Source organism: Vicugna pacos, chromosome 7, assembly GCF_048564905.1.
Source record: "Vicugna pacos chromosome 7, VicPac4, whole genome shotgun sequence".
In the NCBI taxonomy this organism is placed as follows: Eukaryota; Metazoa; Chordata; class Mammalia; order Artiodactyla; family Camelidae; genus Vicugna; species Vicugna pacos.
Window position 1 is genome coordinate 52,784,666 of NC_132993.1, and position 13,387 is coordinate 52,798,052.

A 13,387-nucleotide genomic window follows, 5' to 3' on the forward strand; every position below is an offset into this window, starting at 1 on the left:
GAGGGGAACAGCCGAGAAGAGACAGACGGGCAGGCAGGACCCCATGGGGAAGAGTGTTGTCCGCCATGCTGTTTTAAATTGTATCCGAAAGGAATTGGAGAGTCATTATAAGGATGTAAGCCAGAAAATTATCACGATGTCAGTAGTGTGGAGGCTCTCATGAAGGCAGAGGAGGCTGAAGGTGTAAAAAAGGGCAGAAGATATGTAAGACTGAGAATAATAAAAACTCTGTCTGAAAAAGTCAGGGTACTTTATCTTTGGTCCCCTCTCAGTGCCCATTTGATGTGGCAATAGTTAATTGATTTGTGCTGTGAAGTTAGTCTATCATTAATGGTATTTAGCTCTTTTTGGGTTTTCTCTACAACCAGAGAGTTACACCACAAGTTCTTTTTTTTTTAGACAGAAAAGGAGAAACAACACCTTTTTGTCCCTCAGGAAGTTGACCAAGCTAAGAATAGAAAATTATACGTTGAGAAGGAGGTACTTAAACCTTGGGGAAAATGTTCTTTTGCCAAATGACCTGACTGAATGTTCTTGCCGAAAGACACGCTTCATTAATTGTGCTGAGAAGAAACTATTACTCTTATCAGAACTGTCTTAAGGATACTGAAAATGTGTGTATGTTTGCGCACACACGTGTGTGTTGAGTGTAAAGTAGCTTCACACGTCTGTTGGGTCTAATAAGGCTATGAGGTGGGAAGATCCTTGGCGCACAGTAGGCATTTAAAATATATATGTTGATAAACTTACTACTACTACTAATTATGGTCTGTGCACCTTGCATGTAAATGCTCCAGAAACAAAAGAATTTCTATCCTTTGGCCAATTAGCATCTATTTATATAAGCTGTTCTATTTCTTATGCCTCCAGAGTTCCAGATTCGCGTTTCTAATTATTCGGCATGTACACACGCTTCTCACAAACATATATTCTAACGGATGGCCCAAGGAATGATCTGAATGGAAGATGAGCGTTTAGAGCTCTCAGCCATGGCTAGGATTTCTAATTTCCTTTCAAAGGTTTATGAAATAATCAATGTGTGCATTCTCAAGAGTCTTGAAAACCAGACTCATAAAACCAAAAGGTCATTATTGAGAGGCAGGAGACAGATTCCTCTGATTTATTTTTCCTTCCTTAGCCTCACAGAATTCTACTTAGAGCATAAAATCCCACTTGGAGCTGCCTTTTGAACGCACTACTTACTTGTCTTTGCCTCTGTTCGCTTGACTGTAAAGTGGAGATAATTGCGTCTATCTGACTGGGTGTTGTGGGACTCAGTCGTATAATGTATTAGGTATGTCACAAGTATCCTGTATTTTAGTTTGAAAACACAGGATAAAGGTCAAATTCAATGTCTTTTTTTCCCCTGAGGTGTCATACATTCTCCAAGGGCATAGTAAAGTTTAAGAAGTAGTATTGGAATTTATTTTTAAATGTGACAAATACAGAAGTTTTGGTAGCATGACTTCTTTCCATATGCTGTGGTTTTATACCCATGCCTAGGTCTATTCAAGGAACCGAGAGCGATTCAACCACCTCTCAGTTCTCTACCTGGAGACAGTGGGTCACCTACATTTTGGTAAATTCATTAAGATTCAGTGAAAACAAAAAATCAGTTCTTCATTCACGGGGGACACATTTCACATGCTCAACAACTTAATACTACTGTATTGAACAATGCATAGGTAGAACATTTCATCGCAGAGTATTCTGCTGGACAGGACTGATAGAGACAGCTCTTGTTTTTATTGCTTTTGAAAAGAGCCCCAAATTTGGAGTTTGCTGGTCTGTCCTCAGCTCCTGCCTCCCGGAATTGCTCCATGAATTGCTCCATCACCGTCAGTAGTTTACTTTGCTCTCTGAAATTGCACGCTCTGCCCTCCGAGGTGGAGTCGCAGGATCAGATAAGCCCCGGGTGAGAGTGCTGCTGGGACCCAGGCGGGAGTGTTGCTACTCTTGCTCCTTCACGGAGCTGGTTCTGCTCTTAGAACATCACCCCCAAAGACCCGCTTCCAGCCCTGTTCCTTATAATTGACTGTTTGGGTATTTCTGCCGATGTCCAAAAAGATGAAACCCATGTCATACCCTAGAGGGATTTTGCTGCCTCTGGTCTCTTGTCAGGGATTGTTTCCGATTGCCTGTCCTCGCTTTATGAGGAATCACCATCTATTTTACATTTCGTATCGATTTATAACCCAGTCTGTCCCATCTTGCTGCCATTTTGTCCAAGTATAAAAAATTTAAAAAAATAATAATACTATCCTATGACAAGCATAGTTGAAAGGCTAAGTCTAAATATCATGAAATGTATGATGATAGTAAATGACTGTTGTTACTCCTGATTATTCTACTCATCGCGACCACTAATACGGACATTGGAAGTATGAGACGTGATTACACTGTGTGACAAATTGCTTCACAAGCCTGATATGTTTCTGCATGCTAAACCTGAAGAAAAAGTGGAGAAGCCAGGTTGCCACAGTGTTTTATTGCCTTATAAATTTAGAAATGTAATTCATGTTACTAGTTTTGAAAATTTCTTTTTACTAGATAAAGGGGAAACCGTGGAGATAATCCTGCCATTTTCATTATCTGGAATGCAGGTGTTGGAAAATAAACTGGAGCAGAGGCGATAATTGAAGATGTACCTAAAACTTTTTTGCTAATAATTGAACCTTGACACTGCAATTAAAAGTGTCTATTAGAACAAAACTTTTTAGGGTATGGTTTAAAGAAATGGTTTCATTTCAATGTAATGAAAATCATGTGTTTGAAGAATATGATAGTCGTAGGCAATATTCAATTTGACTAACGCCTACTATTTTTGTGGTTAAAGCTTTGAAGAGAACAATGTTTATATATATATGAAATCATGTAAAAACAGAAACATGGTCTCAAAGTATAAGATAATTATTTCTAATAGAACAGACTAATTACAGTGCCTATTTTTCACTTTGTTTTGTACTTTGTTGTCTATCGTAGTATATGTTATACGTGTTTCTGGGTGTGTGGACAGAAATGGTGTGTGTCTATGTGCATACACTTGCCTCACTTTTGTGGGGCGATAGTCAAAGGAAACAGTTAACTTGGGCGAGTCAGAGAACCTGCATATTGCGTGTCGATCACATGAACTTCTGAGCTGAATACTGACCATTCGAGGCAAAAGAAAGAGTGCATTTGACCTAGCTTCATGTACACTTCTAACACTGAAGAGGGCTTCGCTGAGGATTGGATGGATGGGTTGAGACGGCCTTTGCTAAAGGGACGTCGACTTCGGAGCCTCTTCTTCAGAGGCTGTTCCTGCTCCTGAGGAGCGCTGGGGTCCGTTTGCCCCCTCAGCTCGCCGAGGAGCGGCGGCCCGGAGACGAGGCTTGCTGGCCGGCTGGCCGTTGCGTGGCCTCCTTTGTGCTCTGCGAACCCACGAGCACAAACGGCTTAAAAGGAAAAGGGCTTTTCGTGGGGGCTGTGAACTTCCCCAGAGGGAGATAAGTAGGGGGAACGACCTACAGCCAGATTGAGGGGCAGGAAAAAAAATTCTAAAGGGTCGAGTAGGGTGTAAAAAATAACCTCTATGAAGACAGATTGAGGCCCCAGGGCCTGCTTTCAAAATATAAAGTGAAAATACATGAACACCTTTTGCTGCAGAGGAGATAGTGGACTGGTCCAGGGATGGGCATTAGGAACAGGAGCAAACCTGTGAGCTTCTTCACTTCACTATCTCAAGATTTAGTGAAGTCCAGCTCTATAACTTTTTTGTTGTTGTGAAGTAATTGTGAAAAGGGTTTTTGGATGCTTTATTTTTTTAATTTGATGCACCCTGTAAATCATTGCCAAGAGTGTATATTTTCCCTCCCAAATTTGGCTGAAACTGAGGAAAAGGCAGTGAGTTCTCCATTGTGTGTTGTCACCTGTGCCCACTATTTCTTCTTTTAAATGTAAAACTGTGACACAACTAAATGCGTGGTACAGCTTTCCGTTTACAACATGTCATGAACAGAAAATGGGAAATAGTCAACTCATTTTGTCAAACAAAAATGAATTTAGTCCAGTAACATGTTTCTTCCAAAAAGGAGTGTCACATTTAAATCTGTTTGTGTTCATGTTCAGTATACATGTTACATACAGGGAAGGCAAACAGAAAATCATGTGAGACCCACATTCTCCAATGATCTATATTTAGCATTCCGAAAGCTGCTGATGAAATTCCATCCGCCTTAGTTTTATAAATGCAGAAGGATCATAGATAAGTGAATATTGATACGTGGACGTGTATAATACCTCCGACGTGCTTCCAAATGAACGTGATGGTGTGCACTTTTTATTCTTTTTTGTTTGGGGCTGACTTTCTGTGCGAGAAAGTTAAATTGAGCTGATGACATCATTTCACTGCCATCAGGGGGGGCGCAGAAGAGAGGATTAGCTCACCAGGCAGGATGAGTTAGGTCATAGTTTATGCAGCCGTAATTCAAGCGCGGTGTTCTCCAAGGCTGGAAGTTATAGTCATGTCAGGGGTCAACGCCAGAACGCCTTTTATCATAAGCTGGGACTGCTTACTCCTGCAGCTGGCCGGGCTTTAGTTGGTTAGTGGGGATTAGTCAGGTGGGGTTTTTTTTTAAAGCTCAAGATTGCCTTCAATGCTCTGCCTTTGGTTTATAAAAATTACCCTTGTCCGTTTGAATCAGATATACAGTGACACTTCTGTTAAGGAGGGAAATCAATTTATAATACATATATATCTTGTTCAATAACTACAAATAGAAGTAGGATTAGTATGAAACATGACGTATTTGAAATAAGTAAGCTTTTGGTAAAGAAATGAAGGAAGGATATAAAGCAGTATTTTTCATACTGTGGATTGTGACCCATTAGTGGGTAATAAATTCAATTTAGGGGGTCTTTGACAGAATTTTAAGAATGAAGAGGATGAATAGGTTAACATAGAAAATATTGGATCCGTCATGGTACTTACTGGTGTGTGTGTGTGTGTGTGTGTGTGTGTGTGAGTGTATTTGTGTTGCGTCAAGATGTAAATTGTTTTTTCTTACTTTTTCTTACTATTAGCCTTGAATAAAAATAGTCTGTAGGTCATCAGTGTAGACTAAAGAGGTTGCATTTTGCTAGTTATGGAACTCTGGGAAATTCATCTCACTAAGTCTATTTCTCGTCTATAAAAAGGGACTAATGCAGTCTGCAGCACAGGGTTACTGGGAGAATTAAGTGAGGTGATAACATGTTAAAGTGCCCAGCACGGTTCCTGCCACAGATTGTGCACTCGATAAACGGCACGTTATTAGCAGTAGCATTGTGACTGTTAAACTAATTAACTTAGGACTTTTCGTAATGCATACGTTTTTGTACCTGGATATCTTGAGGTGGCTGAAGGAGAGGACAGGTGTTCAGTCAGTTATCGTCATAGGAAAAAGACTAGAGAAAGACATGGCCAGGCGGAGGGGTGCTGGTGAATGACAGACTGGTAGAACTGTGTTTGCCTAAGATCATTCTCTCCCTTCCAGTAACTCCTGGTTGACTGGGATTCTAATAGTCATTCAGCCCATGAGCCATCTCACCCAAACTCCTTTTATAGGGCCAAGTGTACCCCAAAGAATAATTGGGATTTACCTACAGACCTTCTCAGATATGTATGATCTGGTTTCAGAGGCTTCTCTGTAAGATGGAACTAACTATTGTGAAAGAGTTTCAGTGTAACTGTCATCGGCCAGGTAATCTGCAGTCATCCGCTGCTGTGAACGGGCACTCGAGTTCTCTACCTTTGTCCTAGAGTAGGTGCAGTGAATGGGTGTCAGAAACAAGGTGTGTGGACCATATTAAAACCAAACAGCAGTTTATATTCTTACCTCCCTCATTAAATCTGTCATATTTATCCGGATTTTTGTTTACGTTCCCTTTCTCCCTTATGGGTGAATTCCTTGATGGCAAAAAGGATGTGTTATTCATGAGGCTGGCAAATATTTGACATAAATACATGCTTTTATGTATGAATGATTCCTGATTATCAACATAGAAATCTTACTGTGACAGACTCACAGTCCTTTAGATTTTTGTGAAAGACCGGTTATCAATCTCCCCAGCTGACTTACAGCTGTCAGTGCGTAAGGCAGAGAAAGGGGAATAGGAAAGTAGTTCCTCACACTTTGAAATCTGTCGGCCAGCTCAGCCTGGGCAATAGAAGCCTGACCGGACACCCTCCGGTGGGTAGGCAGAGCAGTCCCCATGTCCACGGATCCCAAAGAGCTCCCCATTACTTACAGAAGCCATAGAATGTCGGTCTCTGCTGTGCTGGAGACCAGAGAATTTGGTTATTTTATGTCTAAGAAGATGTACAGCTTGCTACATGCTCTAGGCAGTCTCTCTCTATTTTCTTTGTTGGTTTTTTTGTTTGAGAACACTGTGAATATTTTTGAGACTATAAAGACAAATATTTTTTTTTCCAGGTCTGAGAATGAGTAAAGGTGCCATCACGCCTCCCCGCACTTCTCCAGCAAATACGTGTTCCCCAGAAGTGATCCATCTGAAGGACATTGTCTGTTACCTGTCTCTCCTTGAAAGAGGAAGACCTGAGGATAAACTGGAGTGTATGTGCTTCTTCACTTAGTTTATTTATCATGGTTGGGTGGGGGAAGGGACTGGGTATGGACAAACTTAAAATCGCATCTACTGTGGCTGTCTAAATTTTTATTAAATAAAGTGACCTTGGTTAATGATAATAATAATAAGTTCCTCCAGCTGAGAATCAGACCATTACAAGATATTAAGAATCTATCAGTTTTAGGCTATTGTTGATAAAGTACCACTCATTACTGAGTATTTCTCGAGCATGATTGTCAAATGACATTTTAAAGATCTTACCCAGTTTGGTAACAAGCTGATATTGAAAGCTATCCTTTGAGTTGTTTTGGGGGAAAAAAAAACCCATTTATTTCTAGTATGTGAAGGGATCTTCCTGTTAGTTAGAAAAGAGGTTCCTTGTATGCACTCAACTTGAGCCTCTCTCTGGAAATCTTCCTTGAAACCTTCATCACCAATTTTCTTTACTAGGGACAAATAATTTCTTAAATGCCAAACATGAGAGTTTCAATTCTAGGATTTGACTCTGAATATTGTAAGCAATTAGACTCTGAATATTGTAAATAATTAAACAAAAGCTTTGTTTCTTCTACCATATAGCAGGCGTGTCAGAGAATTTCTATCTAGTTGAAAGGAAATAGTTGCTCTTTTATAAAATACAGTGACAGTGCCCCCTCTGGTGGCAAACTATACTCATTGCAAGGCAAGAACATCAAACCTTTACTCTAAGCATGATGATTTAATCATCCGTTCTGTCTCCAAAGCCCTTGCCAGATACAGAGCTGATGGTTTGTTCCATAATCTGATTAACTTCATTATATTGTATATCATTCAAATGAATTAAAAATTCTTGCTACTGAAATGATAGTGAAGATAATGAACCCTAAATGTGATATTTCTTGAAGCAGATACAGAACATTGTGACATCTCCGAATTATTAGATAGCATGTTTAATTAAATTTCACAGTAACTTGTTGATAATATGTATCCTACTAACAAAGAATTTACCATAATATTTGAGTCACGCCTGCTTAGGTTATGAATAAACCACATGAACATCATTCTTCAAATGCGTATTTATTAGCTGTAAATGTTGAATATTTGCACTTCAAGATGTATTTGTATTCCTAAGAACCTACGGAACACTCTCATTCCAAAATAAATATTATTGCTCAGTGAATTTCTATTGAGGTCATGGCCAGAGAGAGTTTTCTCAGGTGTTATCAGGACCACGTTTAGGATGATTTTAAAAATACAGAGACAAATATTCTTTTCCAGGTCTGAGAATAAATAAAGGCACCATCGCTTCTCTCCAACATGGTCTTTGTGTTCCAACTTAATTATTTTTAGGTCAACTGGAAGTATTATATGTGTGTGTCTGTGTATGCGTGTGTGTGTGTGTGTGTGTATATATACACATGTATATCTATATGTGTGTATGTATCTGTATGTATGTGTGTGTATATTGTCTTTATTTGTGTGTATGTTTTTAAAAACAAATCCTAGGTAGAAATCCTAAGAGGCATGTTTTCAGTCCTCAGTTTCCATCTGTGAATCAACAGTCTTTGTCCACAGTGATAAGGCAGAATGTTAACCCACAAACAATAAAAGAAAAAACCAGGATGAATCACATCAAACCTGACCTGCCGCTTACCTTTCTTCAGTGTTATCAGTCCCCTTCCCTCTGTTCTTTGAGTTTTCCAGCTCTTTCCAAGCTCATACCAGGTGTGGTTGCATTTTCCTTTTCTCTTAGCCATTTTTCAGACTCTTCTCATGGAGTTGTGACAGCCTGGCTCTATTGCTGCGATTTCCCCCAGAGTCTTCAGAGTCAATGAATTTCAATTTCAGAGGCACATTAAGGTTCCAGTTTGTTCTGGTTCTCTTCTCTACTGTCTTCAGGTTGGGAGGACCTTAACCTGGTCCTTACTCATCTGGAGCTTGCTTTTGTGTGTTCGGTTGGTTGCTTGGTTTTTTAAATGCCAGTATGTGGCCCTTTCCTACATCAGTTAGATCAGAATCCATTTCTTTCACTCGGTTTCTTAGCCGACGGTTTCTTACACGTCTTTCCCTTCTACAATCACCCTTTAAAAATTTCTAATATTGTTAGGAATGCCACACATTCTTTCCTAATTACAGAGTCTTTCAATAAAGGTTTTTTTTTCAATAAGAATTTAAAGAAATTTGATGGTTGTTAATTTAATATATACTTATTTCCAAAATAGTTATGACTCAACAGACACAATATATACTAGAGGAAAGAAAAGAAGTAAATAGTTTAACTTAACACAGAAATAGATAGCGATCAAGCACCCAATGTAATTAACATTTGCAGGTGAGTACTGTTTTTGAATCTTAATTTCCAAGTAGCTAAGCAGAAAGAAGTATATACACCTTGGCTGAGGCCAGAGGTCCTTGGGCTTTATCACACATAAGAGTCACCTGCAGGGCTTATGGACACACAGCAAGCTGGGCCCCCACCGCAGGAAGCGCGATCCCGCGGGTCTGGAATGGGACTTGGCATCTGCATCTCAGGCGATGCTGACTCCAAGGACCACATTTTGAGAAGCATTGGTTTATGGCATTCCTTCTGTCCAATGAAAACACACACACACACACACCATCACACAAGTCATCTGAAATGACAGTTGTTTCTTGGACTTGAATGGTGGCCGTATTTGACAGTTTCTTTTACCTGGGTTATTAGAAAAAGTAATATCATTGTTTTAAATGTTTATCAAAGGAAGAGTTCCCTCCCCAAATAACGTTTCATAAATCTGTTCAGAGCTCACCACCACTTCCTATCCCCCGAGCATTTACGAAGTGTTTAGAATGAAGCTTTTTCTTTTCATTGAAAGGAAGCTAACAAAAGCTCTTGAACTTCCTACTGATCATATGTCATCTCTTCTGCTGCTTCCCTTCATTCCGGGCTAGTTCCTCACTGAGCTCACTGCCGGTCCTGAGGTCCTTTCAGGTGGAAGGTGTTGATCCACTTGCTCCCGTGGACCCTTAGAAAGTGCGTGTGCGTGTGTGTGTGTGTGTGTATGTGTGTGTGTGTGCGCTGAGGTTGTGGAGCGGAACCTATTTTTCTCTCTCCTTGCTGGTGTTAATTACCAGCCGCCCTGGTGCCCAGATGAGAACGTTGTACCGGGGCTGATACGCCCTCTTCACCTCAAACCAACTGCAGTCCTTTATGGAGAGCCTTTCAGTACATCCCTCTGAGTCTCCTTACATTCCTTCAATTCTGTCACCTCACCTCTGTCTTCTTTCAGCCACTGACTCTTCTTGCAGTGACCCCAAGCCTTGTAATTTCCAAAGAATGCTCTTATCCTAGAATTTTAAACTCTAGTATTTCACTTTGACCACAGTGTACATTCACTTCTCACTTTCCCAATTTAATGTAAATAGGGTATAGCACAATGCTCAAGAGCCTGGACTCTTAATTTCACTAATTGAGTGAGTCTTGGCTTTGACACTTACTATCTGAGTGATTTGGGCACATGTTTAAAACCTCTTCAGGCCTCAGCTTCCCCAGCTGTAGAATGGCATCATAATAATGTCTGTCTTTTGCCTTGGGGATTAAATGAACCAATATTTGCTCACATACATTCCTTCGCGTTGTTAGTTTGTATACATGTTAAGTGAAATAAGAGTCAGCTAAGAATTCTTGTCACTGCCCGCTTCCCTTCCTCCTGAGCTTGTCTGCTTCTTTGGGGCCTCCAGTCCCTTTAAATGCAGGCTGAACCCATAGTCCACAGTGTCAGTCGTTCTTTCTCACTGAGTCCGGGCACCCAGTGTGTTGGCTCATATGCTGATTTGGCAGAGATCTAATGAAATAAAAATGTGCAACTCTGTGGATTATATCTCTACTTGAAACCTCAGCTGGCCTCCAGTGCCTTCAGCGTTTGTGTGGTTATTGACTTCTAGTTACAGGTTTGTTTGGCTGTTTCCTGGCTTCAAACCCCAGCGTATTTAATCATCACTCACTCACCAGATAGCAGTTCTTGCAACTTCCTCTCATGTTACCTAAAGCTTGTCAAACTCTGTGTCTTTCCTCCTTCTCTTTTGACTCAGGATAAGCGCGTCCCTTTGATAGTTCCCTGTTGAACAGTACATAAAAGTTAGTCCTTGATGTAGCGTCTGTAAACTAATCTCACTCCACAGTTTGACCCCAACCTAGTTGGCCAGTCTCCCGTTTGGCATTGACCCCCGCACACATGCACAACAGCGTCCCAGTTACAAGAATCCACTTTTCAGTCAGGCAGACTGAATTTTTCCACCTTCGTGCCTTTGCTTATAATGTGCGTTTTCTGGAGGTGTATATCTTTCCTACTGTGGATCGTATTCAGTCCAGTCTACACCTGAAGCCTGGCTCGCATCATGAAACCTTGCTGTCTTCATTTCGCTCTCCTTCCTTGTACCCTCGCACTGTGTATAACTTCTCACACTGCACCTACCCCTTGTGTGTGTGTATTTCAAAAGATAGATGCTCAGTAAATGACAGTTAAGTGAATTGTACTGAAGTCGATGGGTGCTTGACAAGAGAAAAACAAAGTGAGTTATTTCAGGCATTAAATAATACTACATTTATAGTTTAAAATACTTGATGTTCACATTTGGGTTAGTGTTTATCAAATTATTAATGACTTAACTAGAATAACTTTGAAGTTTGTTTGCATTTACTGAAAATATATTCACTAAAAAAAAAAAAGAAAATAGATGGAAAATAGATCACTGACAGACAGATAATGAAGACTAACCTGTATGTTTAAGTTACTGCTACGTATAGTAATAATCTTAGAACCACTGAAATTTGACATTGAAAAAAACCTTAAAGATCATCTGGTCAACATTCCTATAGTATCAATGGAAAAACTAAAGCCCAGAGAGGGGTTATTAATTACGCCACCAGTTTAGCTACCTGTGATTGAAATGCATGATTTTTTACCTACTGACTAAGTGTTCTTTTTATTCTGCAAAGCTGCCTTTCCTTGTTTTTATTATTGTTCCTTTTGTGAAAAAAAGGGAAAATATTACAGCATTATGTTAGATGTCAAAAACTCTAAGCAAATTGTTTTCCCCTCTACCCTTATAGTTTATTAAGTAGGTCTTGAAATATATAAAACAGTAAAAAATTTATGAAGTAAAGTAATTCTGGCTTAAATGCCTTCTAAAAAATCTTCCAATCTTTAAAAACAATCTCCATATTAATATTTCTATATCATTATGCAAAGTACAAAAACACCAGTATATAGAGTAGAACATTCAATGAGAAAACAAATAGATAAAAACTTGTAAATCTTTTGTAAAAGACACAAATTCTAGGGATAAAGGATTACCCTCATATTACATAATGTGCCTTTCCTTTGATCTTTTAACCAAATTCATGTGTGGGCACATAATTGTTTCCACATAAAGTATAATTACATGAGTGCAAAAATAGAAAAACAGTGGGTTAAACTAGTTTGTAACTTTGTAACAGGGACCCACCTTTGGAATCTATTATGTTGACAGTTTACTTTTCATATTGGGCTTACATTACTTTTGCACCTAAAAATCTATATCCTGATTGTGTTGGTTTTAAAAATAAGGTCTAAAAAATTTTTTTTAACTTAAAAAAGACCTATTTGTTCAGTGATTCATTTGACCTTGGAGATTAACTACTTTTAAATTCTAAGAATAGTCTTACTGTAATGTTTGAGATAGATACTAGCTTTATCAATATTTTTCAAATATGATTTTAAAATGGAAAGGGCCTATAGGATTACCGAGCCAAATAATTTTTTTATTTTCCATGGCATTAATAACTGCCATAATTTCTTTGCTTGCTTGGTTTCTCCATTCTTTTATAACTAACTCCCTAATCCTCTGCCCTAAATTCTGTTTGAAAACTTCAGCTCTCCATCTGTTCTCTCATCTATTCATTGTTAGTTACCTTTTCCTTAATTTTACTGTTCAGTCTTTCTGGAATCACCAATTTTGGATGTGAAAACTGTAAGACTGAACTTTGAGTTATATATTTTTTTTATTTTCCTGTTTTCCAGTTTCTTTTTTTCCCTCTTATGTCTTTCATTTGACATCTGGGACTTCTGTCTGTATGATTTTCACTCCTTCTGCAGCCTCTTCTGTGGTCTTGGGGCATGTGAGTTATACAAGGGAGTCCCCAGGCCAGCCAGGGAACTGTCACCCTGCTTTCCTGAGCGCCTTACCACGGAGCCAGCCCTGGCCTTCTCCTTGTTTGATTGGTGCAGAGGAATTACCTTATGCAACTACATCTCATATTTAAATAAATACACTGTGATAGCCATGTTAATAACACATTTATGTCTTGGCGTCCTCCATCAGAAAAATTCCCTTATTTTGCATTAATTTTTTTTCCTTCCCATACGGCTTAAGGATCAGTGAAAACAATGGCTTATTTTTGTGTACTGCCCTGGAGCTATTGATGCGTGTTTGTGTGTCATCACCTCACTTAACTGTCACAACAGATGTGTGTCTTACCACGGTGATTATTCTCAGTTTACAGATGAGAAAACAGTGTTTCCCTAAGCTCATCTAATAGTGAATGGCACATTCCAAATTATAATTGATTTCTAGACTCTGAAATCAATTTTTTTCTTCTTACCCACTCAGTCTTTTAATATCCAGAGTCTAAATGTCTGAACTCTTCTGTGGTTTTTGAATTTCCATTTAATGATCTTACAATAAACAATTTGGACAATGGTGCTTTGTAGTGTTTCCTAGCTATTTAACAAAAATGGATAGAATTTATATTTGATATCCAGTATTTTTATTAATGACTAGT

At 39.1% G+C, this 13,387-nt stretch overlaps 1 protein-coding gene across 1 annotated transcript in view; it reads left to right on the forward strand.

Moving 5' to 3' along the window:
* The window catches only part of DGKB (diacylglycerol kinase beta), a 586,586-nt gene that overhangs the window by 145,993 nt on the left and 427,206 nt on the right, over positions 1 to 13,387 (forward strand). The window contains exon 6 of the mRNA XM_072964909.1: positions 6,453 to 6,593. Coding sequence (XP_072821010.1) covers positions 6,453 to 6,593 — 141 coding nt within the window. The remainder of the gene's footprint in view (positions 1 to 6,452; positions 6,594 to 13,387) is intronic.